At 36.0% G+C, this 24,471-nt stretch overlaps 1 protein-coding gene across 3 annotated transcripts in view; it reads left to right on the top strand.

The window, feature by feature from the left end:
- Nucleotides 1-24,471, top strand: part of LOC144981214 (catenin alpha-2) — a 293,319-nt gene that overhangs the window by 66,176 nt on the left and 202,672 nt on the right. For all 3 annotated transcript variants that reach the window (XR_013658147.1, XM_078952804.1, XM_078952809.1), the window contains exon 7: nucleotides 3,761-3,964. Coding sequence is in view for 2 of the 3 variants with exons in the window: in XM_078952804.1 (XP_078808930.1) it covers nucleotides 3,761-3,964 (204 nt within the window). In the remaining variant the exon portion in view is untranslated. The remainder of the gene's footprint in view (nucleotides 1-3,760; nucleotides 3,965-24,471) is intronic.

Below are 24,471 nucleotides of genomic sequence, written 5' to 3'. Positions count from 1 at the left end.
ATACCACAGATGCCTCCCCAGGTGTAGATGACACCGTATGAGCACGGATAGTTAAATTACTAATGAACAGGGAGAATGTTCAGGTGGTGTGAGCCAGTAGTTTCTCTGCCAAGCTAATTTGAGGATCTCACAGCAAAGACAGTAGTCTGAATGCCTGCAAAACTGAGCTTGGAGTGAGTTCCTGTTTTCCTGCAAGTGCAATTAAAAGAGGCAAAGACATTCTCTTTCACAGAATAATTGCAGATTCCTTTTTCTAGTTTTAATCGATGTGAGACTATTCATTTTTAAAAGGCTTCTCTGGCATAAGTAGTCACTTGTATGTTGTGACTATTGAAGGCCAAAACCCTTATCCGAGTCAGGTGCTCTTTATTGGGTTAATCAAACGAATAGTGGGTCATGACTAATGCCCCCTCTGGCCCATTGCGGGAAGGGCTTTGTCAAACACAATAATTGTCACGACCAGACAATTCCTGAACCCTTGACTAGGGCTTCCCAAGGCAGAATAAGGACTCCGCCAAACTCCTTTGTAGACAAAAGAGTTGTCATCAAATATCGGTAAGCCCTGGGAGGCATTAGTGACGTGCGCCTTTGTGACGTGCGCCTTGTTTCAGTAGTTCATGCCTGAAAGTAGGGTCAAACTAATAACCTCACTCTTATTGGGCCAACTATCAGGTTGCCTCTGGTTTAATGTACTGTCATGCTCAACTGTTACACTCACTCAGGATTAGGGAGCTCTGCAGACTAGCATGAGATTCCTTGGAAGACAAGATAAAATGGAACAAAAGGAAATAACACTATCAGCATTCTGGAAGTCTCTGCGCACCAATTGATCTGTCTAAATTCTATGATACATATTTAGGATACTATATTTTTCCTTTTCCACAAGTTTGTTTGTTGCGCACCCATAGGAAAGGATCACTTGTTCAGTGAAATAACACTAAGAGCATTCCTTCTTTTTGAGTTGTGAACACTATAAGTTAGGGGAACATATTCAGTCCTTTTCTCCTCATCCTCAATGTATGGTTTGATTAATTATTTCCATGTCCAACAAGTTCTGATCATGTCCTACAAAGATTTACAGCTATGTTAGTAGCAGCCAGTGTGATGTTAGTATTGGACCCTCCAATCCAATGTTCAGCAAGGGATGGAACATATCTGATTATATTATAGATATCGAGATTAACAACTTGTAAAGGGCAAAAACAAACACACAAGGTAATGTTCTCTCAGGGTTTATTACGATGACCAGTTGAGGAACAAATGCATGCCAGTGCATTTCAATGAGTACATTCAACTAGATGATTCATTTCTTCAGTTAAAAAAAACAAAAAAACTAATTTATTATACTTATTCATATACACACTTCATTTTTAGCCATTTTGATCATTTTTAATTAACAACAAATGAATATCCATGTTATAGTTTCTCAAAAAGTTTATATTGAACTAAAGGCCAATAAAAAAACGGAGAGAAAATGAAGTTATCTTGTTTAAATTCCTCTTCAATTACCCGAGGCACGTATTGAGTGTCTTACTTGGTAAAGCATAACACCAAATATACTTTGATTTCATTTTTAAACCTTTTTTTTCAGTATTAATTGCAATGGGTATGTGAAAAGGAGAGTTGAGGGAATACAACCTTAAATAAAGCTGATGAACTGTAGTCGTAGCCAAACTTTTCTAATGAAGTTACAGATATCAGTCCAGTTTTTTTCCTCTTTTTATTTAAAGCTTTACTTGAGGCTGACTTCTTCCACTGCCAATTACCTGAAATATTCCTAGCCCTTGTCAGGTTAGCCTTTTCCTCCTCTGTTATAACATTTTTTGTCTGCCTTTTCTCTGCCTTCAGTGATAATTGCAACCTGACAGTCAAAAAAAAAAAAAAAATAAAACAAAAAAAAAACAATTCACAAGTCCCTGCGGAATATTCTGACTTCCCCTTCATGTTGTTTTTTTTCCTTTGTATCCTCTCACATTGAGATAAACATTGTGTTAAACTCTTTGGAGCTCCTATTTCTCTCCTCTTTTGAGCTTTTTATTTCATGTTGATGCAAAATCAAACTAATTCACATTAAGATGGGGGCAAGGATTAAAGAACACCCAAGTGCGCACATGATCACACAATGCATTTTTTGAATTGTTTATGTTACAATACATATTTTAGATTCTGGCAGACAAAAACCAAACCGAAATTTGTATGTGACTACTAAATGCAAAATTTGTACTTTCTTATGCAATTCACAGCTGAAAGGCTATTTAGCCTTTCTGGAAAAGGTAACATCTTGCATTAAAATTAGACTGTAAACAAAATAAAGTAATAAAAATAAAAAAATACGTAAAAAAAGCCATTTATTACCTCAGAAATCCACATTCTTAGGTTTTTAAATAATCTTTGCTGCCAATGTTTTATTTACTTTATGCTCACAGTGGAGTTTTAAATAATAAACGCCATAAGGCAGGAGTTTTTACCTTAGTGTTTTAAAATGTAATTTGATTTAGTAGTTCAAAGAAAATTTAATATATATGGCCTATATATATATATATATATATATATATATATATGGCCTATATATTTATATATATATATATATATATATATGGCCTATATATATATATATATATATATATATATATATATATATATATATATATATATATATATATATATATATATATATATATATATATATATATATATATATATATATATATATATGGCCTATATATTTATATATATATATATATATATATATATATGGCCTATATATATATATATATATATATATATATATATATATATATATATATATATATATATATATATAGGCCAAAGATGTAAAAAGGAGTGTTTATTTGCACATTTATACTTCAAATCAAGACCCTTTGGAATGTTTATCCCAATCTGAATTAACTGTAAGTTTCATCATTTTAGCAACCTAGCTTAAAACATAAAAGCCTCATGAAGCTCTCAAAACCCAATAATTGCAAATCCGAGTGTGGACATAATGCAGCTCGAGGCAGGAGACAAATGTGTGTGTCATAGTCGAGCACATATTTGTGGTATGTTTAGCTTTATATGTATATGGGAAAATAAAATATTTGATAGTAATTTAGAAAAATGTCCTTAATATATCCCTGTGTTTGCATTTAGCATAGGAAATGTGCAATGGAGTTTGACTTTTATTTTCTCTTTGAAAATGAACCTTTCCCTCCTGGGAGAGAAAAATGGATTAATTTCTTATCCTTCCAGTTTGTTTGTGTACTCCTGGTGAACATTCGTATGCCAAGTAAATGAATGTAGGAAATACCTAAGCAATAACAAAACCATTTACCGGTAGCAATATTTTGATTACTTGATGTATTTTGGGGGGAGGGAGTATTCACTGTGAAATTTACACAAATGGTTTGAGATAATTTTGACATAAATGTACATTTAAAGTTTATGTTGTTTTTTCCAAATACACTGTTCTGTTATCAAGTGCCAGTCTAATAACATGTTGCCTAAAAAGTAAAGTCCTGGAATCTTTTTCTTTATGGTCAATGGTCGATGGATAAAGTGATTGATTTGCTTTGACAGAGGTCTTCCTCCAGGCAAATGCTGCTGTCTTTTACTGCTGGAATACTCTCACTTGACAAAGTTTTTCCAAGTCAATAAAGATAAAAATTGAATTATGGCTTATCACCAGATGCGGTGTCTCAGTTTGGCCCATCACTTTATTGACCTTCTGTCTTTTTTTTTTTTTAATTTTTTTGTCTTGCAGAACAAGATCATACTGGATCCTCTGACATTCAGCGAGGCTCGTTTCAGGCCTTCTCTGGAGGAACGCTTGGAGAGCATCATCAGTGGTGCCGCGCTGATGGCAGACTCTTCATGCACGCGCGATGACCGGCGCGAACGCATTGTGGCTGAATGCAACGCAGTCCGACAGGCCCTTCAAGACTTGTTGAGCGAGTACATGAACAATGTGAGTTCCCTCCCTAATTATTCAAAACTCATTAGCTAATTGGTGTGGGACTTGTTTCAGCACTTGCTTCTTATTTTCTCTTGTTTTCTTGATGCAATGCACACATTATGCACAGCCTGAATTAGTTTGTCAAAAGTAGAAAAAGTTTGATTCTAATTCTTTATTTAAAGGCTTGATAAATCAGTAGATGATTAATAAGTAGATATTTTGTAGGAAATTGGGTTTTCTTTGGGTTTGTTTAAAACGTTTTTATTTTCCCCAAAAGGTTAAGGCAGTAAAGTTTGTCACAGCCCATGTGGAAAATGAATTATGTATCGTTTCTGCTGTTGGTAGATCAGTGGGGTTTCTGATGAGGTGTTTTTGTGTTGGACTTGAAGTGATTCTCAATGGTGGTTCTTACACATGATGGCATTTCAGCTTAAATAAAATATTGAAATATAGATTATCGTAAAAAAAAAAGAAGACATTTGAGTACTTTATGGGCTACAGCATATATAAGTTGGAACTTTTAAACATTTAGAGGCGCATTGATGAGAAGTTTATCAAGCCTACAGCCATGCTTATGAATGCTTGTGTTGAAAATCCCCATGCATTACTTTTTTCCCCCACATTTTTTACTATAAGGCATTGAACTATTTCACTTATTCTGGCACTTTTCATTCTCTGTGGATTTCTTTCAAGTGCGATGTCGGATTTTTTTCCCCATTTTTTTCTTCACTGGCAGTTAACTGTTGAGCACACTAAAAGAAATGACAAATCTTAAATATATAGGGTTATATGAAGAGGCTGAAAGAACATTGCAGTTGAAGCTGGCAGTCCATATCACACCATGTTATTGCAAAGTCAACTGCAAGTACAATATGTTAGTCATTTCCCCATGCCCAGCTGCTCTTTGGGCATTCATCTGGAAGCCTGTCTCCGCGCTAGAAGCAGCCTGAAAGGTGAGAAAAGATGAGCCAGCACACGGTGAAGTGTCGTGAGTTCAGCTCTTTGACACTCTCCAAACGTCATGATGATCATGTCTTCTTCTCACTTGATAACAGAAGGATTCCATCAGGAGCAGTAAAATATTCATGTAAAGGTAGAGTATGTTTTGAAGTGTTATAAAACACATTAGTCTGAGGATTAGTATCTGTAGAAGTTTATTATGACAAAAAAAATACATCAAAGTAAAAAATTTTTTTCAGTTTATTAAAGTCTGACAATTTTAATATGATCACAGAAGTTTATTAAGATATTGACTAGTGTAGCTTCTCTTTGTGCTATAAAATGGCTATAAGCTGCCAAATCCTTGCTGGTTTCAATAGGAATACAGTTGATTGTGTGACGTCTACTTACAAAAAAAAGGGTGCCTTTCGTCCATTAAATCCGTTTCTGAGCTATGCCATTTCTTCAGAGACACTTCACATAATATCCATGTCACCGCGAGCATTGTGTGCTTTAGCATAACACAGAACATTTCTAAACTCTAAAATGCCCTTTCCACCGCTTAAGTCGCAGCAGCTTTTTGCTAAAGTAATTGTGCCTTGGTTCATTAGGCCCATGAGTTGTATTTCAGAGGCTACAGCTGGGAGATTGTGGACTGCCTCTGGCGTCCAAACAGAGAACAGAGAGTAAATTATAGAGACAGAGCTAACAAAAATGTTTGTTTTTCTCTGTTCTGCATCCACATTTAGGTTATGTCAACAGCTTACTTTAAAACATACATGCATACTTAATCCATGATATCTGAATACAATACTTTACAATAAGTTTGTAGTAATAATAACATGAAATGTAAAAAATCTGAATGACAATAAATCTTGTGTTGACCTCAAAATTGCAATACCGTAATCCCTTGTTTATCACTAAAGTTACGTTCCAAAAACAACGCGCAATGGGTGAAATTCGCTAAGTAGTCAGCTTTTTTTTTCCAGTTGTTATCAAGGTTACTAACTTAAGTAATTTGTTGTATATTAACTTTTAGTAATGTTCTGCACAGCTACAATGACAATCCATTTTTCTCTGCGTCATAATCAGCAGATTCTCATAGATCGAGGGAATAGTAGTCAAAACGTTAGGGTGTGTCAAAGAGGGTGTTTTTTTTGAGGGTGCAATTTAGAGGGCGCCAGCAATATCTCCATTGTTAAAGGGTTAAGGCTGTAAAACCCCTCACTAAACACTTTATCCACTTTTCTCAGACAGACATGAATATTTTTACACTTTTCTCTCTTGTTTGAACTATCAAAGTTCAAACCTTCCTTGAAAAATAAGTCCAACAATATGAAATAAAACCAACGATCTGATCTTGATAGAAGATTTATGCAAATTTGTCAAGTTAAACATATTCAGTACAGGAGACACGTCACGGAGGAAATTCATTTACAATGGTCGACAGTTAACCAGAACTAATTGGCCGTAAAAAATAAAAATAAAAATAAATAAAGCATGCAAAATTGCACCAAAAAGTTCAGAAAAACAGCGAGACTGTGACAGGTGAACCGTGTTATAGCAAGGGACATCCGTGGTCATTTTACCCTTATTTGGCGCCATTGTTAAGACGATCTACTGTGTCAGCATTCTTATTAACCCACTGGCACAATGAAACCAGGTTAAAATGATATAAATTAAATAATATGCCACCAATTAAATCAATTTTTCACTAGTGGCAGGACTACTCCAGCATGTGAAACATTTTAGCAAACTCTGCAACACAGTAAAAAATGTTAACAATATTGTCCTATTTGCACTAAACATACCACACAAACTACATCCAAAGAGTTAGTGATTAGTTTATTTATTTTTTGAGGTTTTACTTTTCTAGCTTCCAGCACTTACTGACAGAAAGCAGGAGGAGCTTTTATGTTATGTAGATGAAATGAACTCACCAGCTGTTTCTCGGTTAATAAAGTTGGCTGGTCTCAGAAAGAGCAGAAGAAATTCCCAGTAATGATACAAATATTTCTCCCAACTAATGTTTCTGAAGAAACATGTAAGAGTTTCTTTGGATGATGTTGCCAAGTCTGTTTTACATTTATTGAAGTAATGTAAACATTTAGTTGCCTTTATGTCTCCTCCTCCATCTTCATGTGCGTCCTCTCCATCCAAACACACACATTTTTATAGGAAACTTGAACCACAGCACAAGGTTAATCAATGTGGTAGCTGGCAATAAATTAGGTTCAAGTGACAGGAGAATGTCCATACCTGTCTCAGCTGCTGGTGATCTGTGATTGGTGACAGCAGGCTCGGCTCCCAGGCCGGTGCTGAATCATCAGGAGCAGCTGATTTAGTTACGGCAGCTCAGACAGAGCCAATCTATCAATTGATCTGGGGTGTAATGCATCACCAGCTCAGGTCAAGGGAGCCTGGGCAGAATATAGCCATAGCAAGAAGCCATTTCAGTTGAAAGGGGGCAACTTTGCAAAATTGTGAGGCGCTGGGAGAAGGATTTAGAGAGTGTGATAAGCCAGCACACAGATGTCACAGTTAGTTTGATGTGGCACATAAAACTAAACCAGAGTTGTGAGGTAGGACGGTCATTAGGGAAGACTGATGTCCCTGCTGCTAACACAGCTCCTCCAGGAGTTTCCATGTGGAATGCTCAATCAACAGTTGGAGTAACTGATTACATACTGTAAATGAGTGTGCTTAGTACACATATGCTTCTTGTAACTACATTACGTCACCTCTTCTCCTTTACTTTGTTGACACAGACTTGAAACTGGAAGTGTTTGAATAACGAAAGAAAAGAAAAAAAGGAGGACATTTGCATAAAGCTGTCCCACTTTTAGAAAGGATGACAAAATTGTAAAGTTGAGACTTTAATCTCATAGCAACTATGAGCTTTAAGCACTATAGGGGCTCTCATATAGATTACCAGGCAACCATTATATCCCCTTTTAATTTTCTAATCCTTTGCTATGAGATTCTTGTTTTGAGAGGAAAAGCCCTCACAACAATCCCCTAAAATGTATTTTTTGTCTTTCTCACTTTTAGCTGAGCACCAATACAAGTTGAATTTGAGTGATGGACACTCATTGCTCAGCACCCTGTGGGTATGTGAAACTCGCAATTCCCTCTAGAATTTCTGTGCTCACATGAGAGGCATCACTATCACACAGCCCGCTGCCTACACTGTATCTGTTTTAATTTGTCCAGAAAGCTCTGTCTCAAAAATCGTTTTCATTTCACTAAAACCAAAACTATAACAGCAGAAAGGTACAGTTCTTGGTGTGCAGCATGCCATCTCACTGGCATCCTGAAGTTAACAGCTGCAACATGCAGTTGTGGATAGTGCTTTTAAGGCATCAGTTGCTTATCCAAATGGTACCCAATCCATTTGTATATCTTTTCTAACAACATAATATGGACAGCTTTTGCTTCTGTCACTCATGGTTAGCATTTTATTTTTCTTCAATGTAAACATGTGGAAATGGTCCTCTTTTAAAGCCAAGTATACATGTCTTATTTCTCTTTATCCTAAAAACCTGAACCATTGTGGTTCATACATGGGCCATTACGGTGCTTAGTCATAGTTTAGAAAGTCAACTGGAATTGAATTGTTCATTCATTTTCTATTCCGTTTTTCCCTTTCGGGGTCACGGGGCTGCCGGAGCCTATCCCGGCCACTTGTGGGCGAAGGCAGGGGACACCCTGGACAGTTCGCCAGTCTGTCGCAGTGGAATTGAATTTTAAGCAATGTTTTTTCTTGTTTTGAGAGGAATTAGCACCTCATTTTCTGATTCAAGTTGGTTAAATTTTATTTATAAAGCACTTTTCATACACCTTAGTAACCCAAAGTACCTCACAAAATCAAACATCTTCAAAACTTAAAATAAATTAATACATAAATAAACATGCACACAATGCCCTAAACTACCCAAAACTCAACCACGTACACTCAACACAATGAAACATTAAAAATAAAACTCAGCAGTAAAAATAGGGATATAAATAGAAATCTTGCTTCGATGCTGAAGTGACGAAATAATGCTGCACTTGTATCGAATGCAAATAGAAGTGCTGTGAACAATTCAATTGTTGAAACAAGGGAGGGCAGTAACGTACAATATCCATAAAGCATTTAGCTTTAAATCTCCTATTCAGAATGTAACCCCCATATATGTCACAAAAGCCTCAATCCTATAGGACACCTACACATAATTACTTCACAAGAACTTATTTGCACCAGAAAAGAACAGATTTATCTGACACATATTCTTAGGTGGAAAAGTCGAGCTATTTTTATTCTCTTGAGTGCCCTCTACTTTGTTGCCTGCTGGTATTTTGTTGTCCACCTCTCCTTTTCCTCTGCTTTTCTTGTTGCTTCCTTTCCTCTCACATCATTTTCCCTCCAGATTCAGCACTCATGCCACTTTAAATGTCCCAAACCCAGCGAGAAATCATTGGTTCCCCATAGTGTCCCATGCTCCCTATTCCATCTGTCAGCACCTTCTTTTTTCACTGCCTCACAGTCTTGTGCAGAAGAAAAAAAAAGAGAAAAAAAATGACTTACCTTTATTGGTCAGTCAAGGCTAGCTCAAAGACACAATCACTAAGTCTGTCTGCTCAGTAACACAGGAGAAAATCTTTGTTCAAGACTCATGGGACAATCAGTGGACCATCTGTGCCCAGCACTTCATTCTTAGTGTTAAAGCTCACTAAAGTGAATGTTTTCCAAAATAATTATATTCACGAAGTTCTAAAAGTTTGTAATGCTGGATTAAATGACGGAAGTTGTTGGAAAGCAGTTAAGCACCTCAGGTCACACTGTTCTGGTCCAAGGCCACAGCTAACTTTACAATCAACACATCATTTTGTTCATTCTTAACTGTGTCAGACATCCTCATCAATGGAGTATTATTTAACGAACCATAGAAACGAGATGCTGCTAGTATGACAAAAAGACCTGCGATTACAAAAGACCTCGATGACGCAAGCGCATCCCTCAGGAATCCACCAATCAAAACAACACAGCAAGACACAAGATTCAATCCACCAGGCCAATGTTATAAACAACACAGACAGTTGCACAACCTTAACACCCAGTTCTAGAACGTCTATAAAAAGATAAATAAGACATCTTGCCCGTGACAATATTGGAAAATGATCCCTGCAGGAAGTTTTGAGTTTGTAGAATACACTTTTTGTGTTCAATGAACTGGACTATTGAACAACTCTTTTTGACTTCTGGCTTGCAGATTTGAGGTAATGGATTATTTTACTCATTAAATGTTAAGAAATGGACAATCCATATAAAAAACCCATAGAGTGCAGAAAAAGACTGACTCTGTTGCAGCTCCACCTTCAGGTTTTATGGCCAACATCATTAGTTACAGCTGGAATAGGTGGCGTTCAAATAATGCCTTGAATAAAATCACAGATTTTTCTTTACCTTTCCTCTTCATTTTTCTATTTTTGTGTGCCCAAACCTACAAAAAAGTGTCATAAAAAGAAATGTCTTGTAAATTAAATTAGCAGAGGCAGGAAGCTTAAATGTGATTCACCCTGCAATTAACCTTTACTCTAGCAAGCACACAACACACATTAACAGTTATCTTAAAGTGAGATGGAACTACCAGAAGATTAGGACAGGACATTAATGGTTTTCTCATTAGAGCCCTCTGGTAATTCAACAATTACATGCTTTTTAATGTCATGCTCATCTTGAAAATGTTGATGGGCGTTAATAAGTTCATGTTGTCACAGTTACTTAAGCTTGAAAAATGTTGACTAGTGATGCTAGTGACATAGAATTACCTAAACCTTTTGATGTTGCCTTTGTGAAAATTTGATTTTTTTCACAAAAGTAAAAGAATAGCGTCTTGATTTTAATATATGGCAACGCTAATGTTCAGTTTAGGATGAATTAGTCATAGGGCAACACTAAATTGTGACATAAATTTGCAAGAAAGGCTTTTGGCCAACTGTACTGGTGCACCAGAGGTGCACTTGCAAAGCAGCTGGCAGATCATTCATGCATATGAATGACTTTTGCAGGCTGACTGTAAAAGGCCCCTGAGAAGCATTTCGGCCAACAAGAAATATTCAAAAGAACACCAGAGCAGACCAAAATGATTCTCTGGCTGACTTGCAAAAATACTCATGATACCCCTTTTTCCAAGGGAGAGACAAGTGGATTTAATGTAGCTGTATATGTGCATAAAGGACAACTTTTAAACATAGGGTAGGAAGTTCTTACATGGGTTATAAAGCTTTGAAGAAAGTGTACAAAACAAAACTCTCACAGGGATTGCAAGCTTTGATACAACCCACTTGAAGGAAACAAATTCAACTCAACAGTAGTAGCACCTGCCCTTAAACAACTGGATGTTTCCAAATGATATGATAACGTAAAAACTGAGTGGATAAACCATGCATATTATTGCAGGGAACATCAGTTGTTTGACCAAATACAAGTTCCAAAACTTTTGCAATCAAAATCTGCAAGAAACTTTGAGCTGAAGGTCGATAGAATTGAAGCATTGGGGTTTAATGATGCTTAATTTTGCATCAATAACTGTTTGGTGGCTCATTTTGCACCACAAGTTCTTTTCAGCTTCTGGAAGTCAATAAAGTAATCTGTGTAATGACTGATAGTAATCAGTTCCCAAGAAGATGATTTAGTTTCATCCATGTGTTTTTCATATGTGCAAACGGTAGCTGAAAGCAGTAAGGCTGTATTCCTCTTTCAGATTGTACTTTAATCGAACAAAACAAGTAATCCTCAATATGCAGCAACAATATATCTGGTGGTGCCTGAAGACCCCAGCATCACTATCTTTGTTGAAGTTGTCAACAAAATAAGAATTTAACGATTTAAAGTCACTTTAAGAAATTAGATTATCCAGGTGCTTATTTATGACATGAAAAGCTCTCAAACCTGGCAACTCAATTGCATTAGAAACTGCCAGCTTCCTCCCTTTTGCCCCTCTCTCGCTAGTGCCAGTCCCCGTCAAGTGCTTGATACTGTAAGCTCTGCTAACATGATTGACATTGATAGGTGGATCAAACTATAGAATCAACCTTAATGTCATTAGATAAGATGATATGGAACCAAAAACCTGGACCTTAACTGTATCAAACCTATCTTACATAGGGTTCTGGATGGATGCGCTGGGCAGAATGCCTTTTTTAATCAATTGAAGGAGTCACACTTAGGAGTGGGTATCCCTGACAAATCCCTGAATTGATTTGAGTCAGATTCACAAGGTCAGGATTCATTTCAATTTACAGTTTCATTCCATTTGTTTCGATATTGATTCGTTTTTCAAATCCCTATTCCAAGACCACATTTTATGTTGTTGTAGAAAAAGTACTAAAATAAATGGTGATTTCCACAAAACCAAAAATCCAACCCATACTATGAAGTTACCATGCAAAAGAGTGTTTTTTTGGCAAATAATTCAAGGATTTTTAAATGGAATTTATTCACTAAAAAAATAACTTTTTAGAAATACTTAATCTTAGTGCCTGTTTTGTTTTAAACATTTTGATTAAAGAAGGGAGTAATTATTAAGATATCTGGATAAAATCCAATTCATACTAGACTGATCTCAAGAGAAAATAGCTTTTTACTGACTTTTTGACCAATTGTTGTTGACTATTTTATGTCGGTTTTTAGATAATATCCCAATGTAGAAAATTAAAAGTTTTGTTATTTTTTTATTATGACATTTCAAAATGATTTTTCTATTTCGTTTCAATGCTGCCAAATATTATAAATAACAGATGCCAGTCTACCAAAATAGCTACAATAATTTGCATTGTGATAAAATGTATTTTCAGCTCTGACGGACTGGATTCATCTTGAGCATTCTTGCTTTGTTCCGAATATTGCAGAGGCATAAATAATAAATTAAGTTTCACTGCTGTGCTGCAGTGCTTGCTTAAATTGAAGACGGGAATTCTAAAGCAATATTGATGCTGCAGCATGATGCTACAGATGCTTAAAAAAAGTATAAAGCATTATTCTCTACTTTTTGTAAATTGCATGTAAATTGTCACACAGAGTGGTATTCATTGTCATGCTATAAAACAACACAGTTCTAAGTATGACTACGCTTCTTTCATCACTTTAGTCATGTTTACATTTTGCGTAACCAAGATTTGTTGGAAACGCATTCATCTTTATGCAAATTTCTCACACTGAAGGCTTGGCAGTGCTTTATATAAAACCGAACTTGGCAATTTGACTCTTGTCCCATAGCCTAAGTAATGTGCAGCACACATTATCTCTATATTCAAATAAAAATCAAACCTTTCTTCATTAAAACATAACATAGATGTCATACTAAATCCATTTTTATGCACTAAAGAGAAATAAAACGAATATGGAACATTTTGATTATGCAGCTGGATCATTTTAACAAATGACCAAAAGAAATTGGGTTTACAATACACAAATAAATGAAACATTATTTCTGGGAAGGAAATATGAACTTTGTTCATTTTTAATCTTTTACAAATGTTAATTCCTGTCAATAAAATACATTAACAAGCTGCTTATTTAATTTAATACTATTGCAACTTCTAGACAAACAAAAAAGCAAACCTTACCAATACAAATATAATATTGACTCTTAGTCATTTTTTTTTTCCTTTTGTATTGTTATTTTGCTTCTGAGTCAAATTCATGGCTCCCCCTGGATCCATATAACAGCACAAACCTATCTTTGTGTCACTAATAAAGTGATTACTTTGATGGAGAAAAGGTCTGAAATGGTTTTTCTATGGCTCGCAGGTGATAATAGTGTGAGTTATTGGGAAAATATGAGTGACCACAGTGTCAGGAAAAGGTGAGGTTAAGGGGTTGGCTGTTTGAGCTGGCTTTATAGCGTGCTGACCTTTGAAAGCAATAGATTGTTGTTTTGCTAGATCATGTTCTTTATATAAACCCCGTTCCCTCTCCATTCTTCTCAGATGCATTATTGATGTTTTTTTTTAGTGTTGTTACACTGTTTAAATGCTGAAAATAAACTCTTGCATTTCTGTTCAGATGGTCATTTTCTCATATTTTATTGGATTTTTGTTATTTATGGATTTGGAGAGGGGAGAGCAACTTGCGATCAAACTGCAGGTTTGGAAATCAAATTCTTGGTTGTTACATGAGCAAATACACCATTTGTTATGTGTTAATGAAAAAAAAAATAATACCTAAAAAATGGCACAAGCAATCAGAACACATACCTTGTCCTAGCAAGTGTTTTTATGCAGAGAATTTCTAGGTTGCTGTGACCTTTATTGTGATAGTTTTAGTCTGTATTCACAGGGGCCTCTGATTCCTCCAACAGTCCCCCACCACCACACACACACACACACACACACAGAAAACCCATCTGCCCTTTTGAGGAATGAAGTGTGTATTGCTAACAGACAAATTCTTAGCAGCCCCCTTGCATCAACCATCACTGTTACTGTTAATGTTACTCTTGATTCATAATGTACAGTTTATGTTCTTTCCGCTAACCCGTATAGTTCAATATTTGAATAACTTTCTGACGACATGTTTATCATTACATTTTTTATCATTTTGCACTCACTCCTTTTGCAGAAAAGATGTTCCAATCGGCTGTTTGTTTTACTAGATTTCCTAAAATATGTTCATTTGATTGGTGCCATAGATTCTCCCTAAAATCTGTCTCCAAACTTTAGGAAGACACATTTTTTTCTTCAATCTGCAAATTGACACAGTAAAAACGACCAATTGATCTGATTCGAAAACTATATATCTGATGTTGGTAATGCTAGATTAATGTCTAATTTGCACCTATGAACAGGACCTAAGAGTCATACATTTACTACTGTTGACATTTATACTTCTTGCGTTACTCTAAATCAAACCAAATGTTTGCAGGTGTGTTCTTGAGCTTCCTCATTTACCTCAAACACCCCAATATGTTTGTTTCAATATACACTTTTACCAACCACTTTTCTATGTGATCCTTGATCTGATTAGTACGGCAGACCTCCTTCAAATAGTGAGTGAAAAAAGAAAGTTTTAACTTAAACCAAGCCCTGCTGTCACACCTGCCATGGTTTATAGGATTGTGGTGCACATTTCTTAGTATGTGGGTTTGAAGTTACAGTAAACCCTTGTTTTTCGCGGGGGTTACGTTCCAAAAAGAACCCGTGATAGGCAAAATCCGTGAAGTAGAAACCTCTATTTTTTTTTCAATTATTATACAATTAAATACTCTATTATACATTGAAAAGAAAGAGCAAACCATTTTAGAGGCTCAAGCATTTGTTTCACAAATAAAAGTACTTTAGAAACGTTTTTATTCAACAAATAACTCTACTACTACTACTACTACTGTACTGTACTGTGAAATAATAATTTTAATCATCAATGTGAACAGTCAGGCTTCAAATCGCGGAGATTAGCCCCGCCCACCGCGACCCGAGTAATTGGATTAAACGGGAGAAAATTTAAAAAACAAAATTATGAAAAAAATACAAAGTACAGTCGGACAAATAGTAACTCAGGTGTATTTACTGCTCTACAGACTGAGCCGCTGCATCCTGACTCCGCTCTGCAGTGTTTTCTTCTTTTGAAGCCCGCAGTGCAGCTGTGTTTGTTCGGGAGAAGAACATAGTGATAGGCAGTTGTTGCTCTTTTTTCTATGGGTTTTAGAGAAACTCGAAATTGCAAGAGAATTTGCACGTACGTGCTGTTAATTTGGCAAGCTGTTTTACGTACGTGTACATATTAAACTGCAGCGTTATTGACGCACAGGTAGAGAAGAAGCGGAGTGACTTTTTAGCCAATCAGAATGCAGAACACAATGCACGATGCAAATCCGTGAAGTAGCGAAGCCGTGAAAAGTAAACCGCGTTGTAGCAAGGGATCACTGTATGGTGAAAATCAGGTCTTCCCAATTCTGATCTTTCAGATCCACCTATGTGCTTGTTATTGCAGCAATCTCGGTCCAGCTGGCTACTCTATTTTTTTAATTTTTTTTATCCCATTTGTTAATTTCTTCAGAACCTGAAATCACCTGCCCAAGCTGTACAGCAGTAAGTGTAGGGCGTTAATGGCTGCAAAGCAAGCAGTGCGATATATCTCAATGACAAGAACTCGACAGTCATGGTCTGCATGGAAATACATTTTTAGAAATAGGTATATACTGTATATATTGGTATTATGGTAAAATAAATGAAACAAATCAGCAATGTCAATAAAACAGAAAAAAACGTTTGCTTTTAAGTTGAACAAAATATATATTTTAAAATGATTTTTCCTATCTGTTTTACACTACCCATAATTTAACAACCTGAACTAAAGTTTTGGACTTTCTGTGGTATATCAAATTAAGTTTAGGTACATACTGCTTACGGCAACTTTAATCCTTCTTTTTGTCTGTTTTCCATTACTTCCTTATCTTTTGTGGTAAGACCAAACTCCATTAAACCCATGTTTAGTTTAAATTCTTACTCTATTTCTAATGTGTATTAAAAGATATGTGTCCTTAATTATAAGACAACCAAACTCGGAAGAGAATAAAGAAGCTGAAACAGGCTTTTCTCGCAGAGAAACACTTCGGATTTGACATTTAAAGTGAACAGTGTCTTCTGTCACAGCACTAATATAGGGCACCTCATGTAAAAAAGTAAAAAAATAAATTAAAAAAAAGAAGTGGAGCAACACATACATTAAGAATAATGAGGTAAATATACCGTACATAAGCTTTTCATAAGACCAAAAAGTTGAACCAAGCATGGGAAAAAAATAGCCCACATTCACGAACTGACACTTTTTAAGTGAATCATGTCTATATGATTAACTTGTTTAAAGAAATAGCTCTATAAATGGTATCAAAACACCTTTTGTATGGACAACAACTCAATGTTATGGTTTACATCTTTTTTAACTCTTTGTTTTTATTTTTTCATCAAATTTGTTAATTTCTTCAGAACCGGAAATCACCTGTATGTGAATTATGTGTGCATGAGAAAATATAAATTTATATCTAAAAATAATAAAATATTACTTTATTTATTTATTGGGGGGGGGCATCATTTTATTTCGCTGTGATTCTTTATTTATTGTTGTTTGGCAAGAAAGTTCTTTTTTTTTTTACACTTTGGGCTGTGTACATTGCTTGACAATTTAGCTGCATCAATTTACTCGATGAGTGACCCTTTGGAGGTCGAACACTCCCTTTAAGCTTCTGGAAGCATTGAAAGTGTTTACCTGGAGAACATGTACCGTATTTTCCGGACTATAAGTCGCCCTTTTTTCATAGTTTGGCAAGGGGTGAGACTTATACTCCGCAGAGACTTATATTAGAACTAAATTGAAATAAATACATTGTTAACCCTCCTGTTATGTTCATTTGTGAGGAACAGAGATGATGTTCCTGGGTCAATTTGATGTATGAGGTATGTTAAGTGTTAAGAGTATGTTAAGTGACTCAGAGAATCAGCAAACTTTTTTACAGTAAGATCTTAAAGGCTAACAACATAATATTCTATTTTCCAATGATTTCATAGATTCAGAAATGCAATAAAAATAACAACTGTTTCTACAAATACAGGATGAAAACAGAGTATTAGTTGGCCAATGATGCTTCATGAAAGGAATATATAAATAAGTATGAGAAAGAATTACTGTGAAATTATGAGATAAACAGTCTGCTATGATTGTGTCATATGAGGTTGTGGAACTTATTATATCTTGGTCGCATTTTGTCAAATAAATTTCCCGTCAAAATGCGACTTATAGTCCAGTGCGACTTATCTGTGTTTTTTTCTACTTTATAATGCATTTTTGGGCTGGTGCGACTTATACTCCGCAGCCACTTATAGTCCGGAAAATACGGTAAGTGCTAAAACTTTGCCATACATTTTCAGTTTTGGAAGTTTGACTGCTAAATGAGAATAACTTTTTTTACTTTCTGATTTATGTTGATCTGTAGCTTTTTTTTTCTAAATAGCTGTCTACTAATTGATGCGCAAAAGAACTACCCAAAATTTACATATTAAGTTCGAATTTTATTTTCTCTTTATTGTCCACCATGAATTTTTAGGTCTATTTGTGCTGACAATAGTCCTTAAGACATTAGTTTTTACTCAAATAAATTGAGATATTTCTAAAAACTTTATTCATTGAAACTTCACCAAAAACTTAATTTCAAATGGTGTTACTTTTTGTTTTTTGCATTGTACCATGAACACTTTGGTTCTTTTTTTTTTAGTTTTAGGCTGCTAACATCTAGCAAAACCTAAACCTTTTCTCAGAGCTTTTGTGTCACAAGTGACTTTTATTAAATTATCAATCAATTTAGAAACTGTTGATAAATAATTAAGTGGAATAATTAATTTTTTTGTTTGTTTCTGTTATCCGAGAGTAAAACGAAAAAGAAGTACTCACAAAACAAGGTTCTATGCCAGATTTCATGTGTTCCTTTCTGCAAAAACAAACTAATTACTTCATCATACAATTACATTACAAGTTCTCCTGCTGGTATTTATAAAAAAGAAAGAAAAAGGGATTTAAGTATTTTGGCTATTATAATTCAACATTTTAACTCCTCAGAAAAAAATAAATAGACATTTCATACTGAAATTCCCAGACAGCCGCAAATATTTTAAAAAAAAACATTTCTTGGAACCCCAATAAAAGATTTCAGTGCTCTACCTTGGCTCTGACATTTTGAAGTAAAAACAAACACACATTTTCCAAAGATAGTCATTTCATCGTTGCAGCTGCCATCTCATCCCATCCCTAAAATTTTAGCTACTAAAGACAGTGTGCTTTGACTCTCAAAAACAAAATTTTGGGGGAATTGACATTAACTCTAGAAAATACACTGTAACTGTCGAAGCAAAAGTAAACAATGGCTTTAACAGCCAAGTCTAGTTTCTGTCATTTGCTTAACCCCAAAAACACAAAGTAAATTCAGTTGAACCTTTTTTTTTTTTTTACTTTAGTCGAAGGCCGTTGTAATATTCCTTACTGGTGTTTGTACATAGGAGTGTTAGCTGCAAAGGGACCAATAACCAAGTGTAATCATGTGTGATAAACCTAAATGGAGCATGTGAAAATCCACTGCACACTGTGTTTAAAAATCATCTCAAGGAAGTGTGTTGTTTGACGCATAGCAGGAGCTGTCATATAATCTTACCTGACAGCAGCATTTGTTTGCAGCTCACTGAAAGTCAAGAACGAGTCTGAGGAAAAACTCTCAACTGCAGTAAGCCTAAAACAAAGAAAAAAAAATCTCACTAACACTAAAATTGAAATCCCCTCATGAAATTTCAAATTTAACCGTATGACATTTTGTTTTCTGTTTCAGTTCCTAATTTCCATCCCAAATTTTCGCAAAATCTGTGTATTAATTCATCAATTTTAAACAAACTGTTGTGAATTTAACACAATAAATATCATTTTCATTCAAGTATCTCCTTCCACAGTTTCAATGACTTTTGGGTAGGCCATCAGTGGCCTTCTTTACAATTCCTCTCTCTGCAGATTTTTTGCATTGTGGTCACTTCTGGTCCTAATCAATGTTTCACTGTATGCACCGTTGAGTATGCACCTGGCTCTTATTTTTGAGTAACCAAACAGGCTTATAATTCATTCATTCATAAAACATGCTTCATAGGTCAATTGGCATCTCTAAATTGTCCATAGGTGTGAGAGTGAATGGATGTGTGATATATGGCTCTGCGGCGACCTGTCCAGGGCGTCCCCTGCCTTCGCCCACCAGTGGCCGGGATAGGCTCCGGCAACCCCATGACAACGAAAGGGACAAAACGGAAGATGGATGGATGGATGGATGGATGGATGGGCGGGCGGGCGGGCGGGCGGGCTTAGCCTTCACTGAGGCATGAATAGCTGATCTGTGTGGAATCTGGCACCAGTTAAAGAATCTTCCACAGGTCCAAAGCCAATGAGGCTAACATCTCCCCTATATTTCTGCCTGGTAGATGAGGCTTGGGGTCTACAAAAAGGTTGCCACTGTTTTGCACCCTTTTTTTGTCTGCTGTGGCTGCAAAGTATTAGTTTGGCAAATGAAGGCCACCAAAGTAATGTTGGGCATTTATATTAGGCAGGTGAGGCACTAGCAAAACTTTAACTTGAGGGACATGGGCAAAGCCACTCTTACACAGGGGAAGATGTCCCACGGTGAATGTTGAAACTTCTAGGACAACTTTTTTTCTGCTCCAATTAGGTTCGTTTTTTATTTTCTTGTCTTTTTCTGTCCTTCAGTTCTCCCTTAAGGTTGAAAGACAGTTTAAAATTAACCCTTGAAAATGTCCTTGCTTTCAAACAGAGTGAGTCGGCCTGCCCTTCCTTTCTCAAGGTGTTAAACAAGTGATAACTCACAATGTGGGTGCTACTTTTTTAATGGATATTTATGGCTAATTTTTTTCATCATGATTGATTTGCTTCACACATTGAACTAACTGTTTTAACACTTCTATTACTTTGGTTGGCGTCATGACCCCCGACAGCTTTAGCCAATCTATGTATTCTTGTTGCAGACAGGTGTACACAGCATGTTCTTTGGCACAACTGAAATCAGAGATTGGTTTAGGCAAACATGGTTTCTTATAGAGTTTTTGTAACGCCAAATAATCAAACTGCTCACTGTTTGAAGGACAGGGGACAACAGAATAGCGAATCAATGCCAAATTTCTTAAATGCCTTGCTTCAAATTGAGTGTCACCATTCAGTTTAATTCGTTTTTCATTCCTATTCAATATCAACTTGTTTTTTCAAAAGTTCCATTTAAAAATAGCTAAGTTATGACATTTTCAAAGATGAGTAATGACTCATACTCAGTAAATGTGGAATTGCATCATAGAAATTGTTAATGGCCGATTTAAAAGAAAAGTAGCCTTCAAAAGATGACAGAACTGTCAGTTTAAAGTGCAGATATAACCATTTTCAAACAAAATAGATAATTTAAGAAATTATTGTAGTTACCAATTTATATGTATATATACGGTGAGGGCACATTTATTCAGCCACCAATTGTGCAAGTTCTCCCACTTAAAAAATGAGAGAGGCCTGTAATTTTCATCATAGGTACACCTCAATTATGAGAGTCAAAATGAGAGAAAAAATCCAGAAAATCACATTATCTGATTTTTAAAGAATTTATTTGTAAATTAAGGTGGAAAATAAGTATTTCGTCACCTGCAAACAAGCAAGATTTCTGGCTTTCACAGACCTGCAACTTCTTCTGTAAGATGATGCCCTGTCCTCCACTCGCTACGTGTATTAATGACAACTTTTTGAACTGGTTATCTATATAAAAGACACCTGTCCACAACAAAGTAACAAAGGGGACCATCAGTAACACTGCTCTATGCTGCCAGGGGCTCAAATCCTGCAGTGTCAGACGTGTCCCCTTGCTAAAGCCAGTACATGTGCAGGCCCACCAAAAGATTTCTAGAGAGCATTTGGATGATCCAGAAGAGGATTGGGAGAATGTCCTATGGTCAGATGAAACCAAAATAGAACTTTTTGGTAAGAACTCTACTTGTCGTGTTTGGAGGAGAAAGAATGCTGGGTTACATCCAAAGAACACCATACTTTCAGTAAAGCATGGGGGTGGAAACATCATGCTTTGGGACTGTTTTTCAGCAAAGGGACAAGGATGTTTGATCCATGTGAAGGAAAGAATGAATGGGGCCAAATGTTGTCAGAGTTTGAGTAAAAACCTCCTTCCATAAGCAAGGGCATTGAAGATGAAATGTGGCAGGGTCTTTTCAGCACACTGCCCGGGTAACGAAGGAGTGGCTACGTAAGAAGCATTATTAAGTCGCAGAGTGGCCTAGCCATTCCAGATCTCAAACCCATACAAAATCTTTGGAGGGAGTTGAAAGTATGTGTCGTCGAGTGAAAGCCCCAAAACATCACTGCTCTAGAGGAGAGCTGCATGGAGGAATGGACCAAAATACCAGCAACAGTTTGTGAAAACCTTGCGAAGACTTACAGAAAACGTTTGACTGCTGTCAGGGTATACAACAAAGTTTTGAATTTAACTTTTGTTATTGACCAAATATTTATTTTCCACCATAATTTAGAAATAAATTATTTAAGAATCTGACATTTTGATTTTCTGGACTTCCTTTTTTCTTTCATTTTGTCTCAGATTTGAGGTGTACCTATGATGAAAATATCAGGCCTCTCATCTTTTTAAGTTGAAGAAGTTGATCAAACTAAATACTTTTTTGGCCCACTTTATATATGTATGGATGGATGGATGGATGGATGGATGGATGGATGGATGGAAACTGTGTATCTGTGTATGTATGTATTTTCTCAGGGAAACTGTTTATCTGTGCAGTACTGGTTTAAGTTTTCTTCGAGTGAGTCTCAGGTGAAAGAAGAGAAACTTTAAATGAAAGACCTGGAAAAAGTAGTGCTCATGTTTCATGGAGCGTCAGTCTCAGGAATCTGAAAGATTAATACGTTTTTAACTTTTGCTCCACTTTACTAAAGGCAGCTATATTTACACTTTCCAGAATGAGCAGAATAAGGCTATAGATTAATAAACCTGCTCTGACATCTTGTCAGTCTTAGTGCTTTTAATAGAACCAGTAATGAAGGCATCTAGTTTTCAAAAAAGGAGAGTGTGTTCTGGATTCCACAGTTGACATTTCTGACTTTTCATCACAGCATCACAGGGAATCATTTTTGTCTTACTGAGCTGCAACGCCACGGCCCTCCTCTCCCATAACTGCAGTACCATGAATGACCACTTGAGTTTGATATAGTTATTGTTCCTCCTATCTATGAAATAGAATTGTGTTATTTTACAACAAAAATAGATATTGTTAATGGTCCTTATCAAGATATAATTTTGGACGTTTTACATACATTCTTTGTACACTTTTCAATTAAGCTAAATTGTAAATTTTGCTGCTGGACACCATTGATTTTGTTCAAATAGAGCGATATTTTTATTAAATTCAACCTATTGATTTGATCTTTTGATGTCCTCCTCTAAAAAGTTGACTTAATCACAGATAATTCTCTGTGTGCCTCAGAGTCCTCTGTGGGGCATTTTTTTACAGCTTTAGATAAGTTTGTTTGGCACTTTGCAAACAAGGAACACATTACCTCTTTATTTTATTCAAAGCACACCTACAGATGAGTCACACTTACTTTTCACTACAATATCAAGCCCACAGAACAGGTTTTGGTAGTTTAAATGAAATACAAATACAGTTATCTTAACTAAAAAAAAAGCTGTTTTAGCCATACGGCTGCTCGGCAGATAGAATGGGATATACATTTTTTCTGCCTTGTAGGTATTCTGCTCTGTGGCCGTGTCTTTTAGATGTCATAAACAGGATTAGGGAAACCATATAACACAACAAGTCTCCCTTTTAAACATTTAGCCTGCTTCCATTGTTTTTAAAATTAGCTAAATCCTCCTGTCACTGTGAAAGCCACTTGAATACCAGCCTTGAATTTTGACACAACATTTCATCAGGGACATAAAAAATAGCGTCCAGTTCTTGGCACATTCATTAATTGAGGAGTGTAGGCACACAGTAAGGCAAAGTAAGGCTGAAAAGGCAAATACCGTGCATGTCTTTGCAAATGTTTTGCGCAAAAAGAACTGTTAAGTTCATACCTACAATCTGCACTGAAGCAGATTTAGTTACCACTGATATTAAATGCAGCATCAAACATCCCCATGCTTGTGAGCTAGAGGCTGCATGTTGATGATCTTGCCGGTTCAGCCTCTCTCCTTTGCGTGTGCCATGTATTGCATTCTAAGTTTGCACTTAACAGGCCAGCGGGGCATGCACAGACAAATATGCACATCTCTTTTGGGGGCATCTTCTGATTAATGTACCTGCTTCATTCTTGTCTTGTCTCATTTGGGAAAGGGATAATGAATGAGGGGTTTGAAAGTTTTTCTTCAAGAAAAAAACAATCACTTCAGATTTGAAAAGAAAATAATTTAAGACTACAGATTAATTTCTAATTAGAAGTTAGTTTTTTGGCCTGTGATTATGCATTGTATTAAAAAAAAAAAAACTGTGCTTATCTTGTAACTGTTATTTACTGGTCCATGAAGTGTGCTTTATTTTTTTTATTGGATACAAGATTTTTTTTTTTATAGATCAGCTTGTAAGCCTGCAGTCCGCTGCTCTATTTTGTGCTATAGCCACAAGGTCTTTGTGGTGAACAGAGCAGAGTCTTGGACAACCCAGAGAGCCTGGAGACAAACAAGGAGCAGCAGGGAAACAGGGAAAGAAAGAAAAGCATAGAAAAGTGGGGGAAAGAGAGACAAAAACAAAAGGTTGCAGGAAAGTTGCAGAGGATGTGACCTACCTTGGGGTAAGTACAGCAAGAGGAGAGGTCTAATTAGTGGCGTTTGGAAGGCTGCTCTCATTGAAACTGCCTGCGGGTGATTACTCACCTAAAAACGGCTGTAGCTATCTTAAAGATTGCTTGTGACCACTCATCAGCCTTGGCCTAACACGTGCACGCCTCATCAAAAGTAGCTTTTGCTTATTTCATTAATTGCAGCAGAGACATAATTAGAATT

Source organism: Oryzias latipes, chromosome 1, assembly GCF_053564925.1.
Source record: "Oryzias latipes strain Hd-rR chromosome 1, Olatipes_Hd-rR_3.1".
Classification (NCBI taxonomy): domain Eukaryota; kingdom Metazoa; phylum Chordata; class Actinopteri; order Beloniformes; family Adrianichthyidae; genus Oryzias; species Oryzias latipes.
This window is presented reverse-complemented; position numbering and strand designations above follow the sequence as displayed.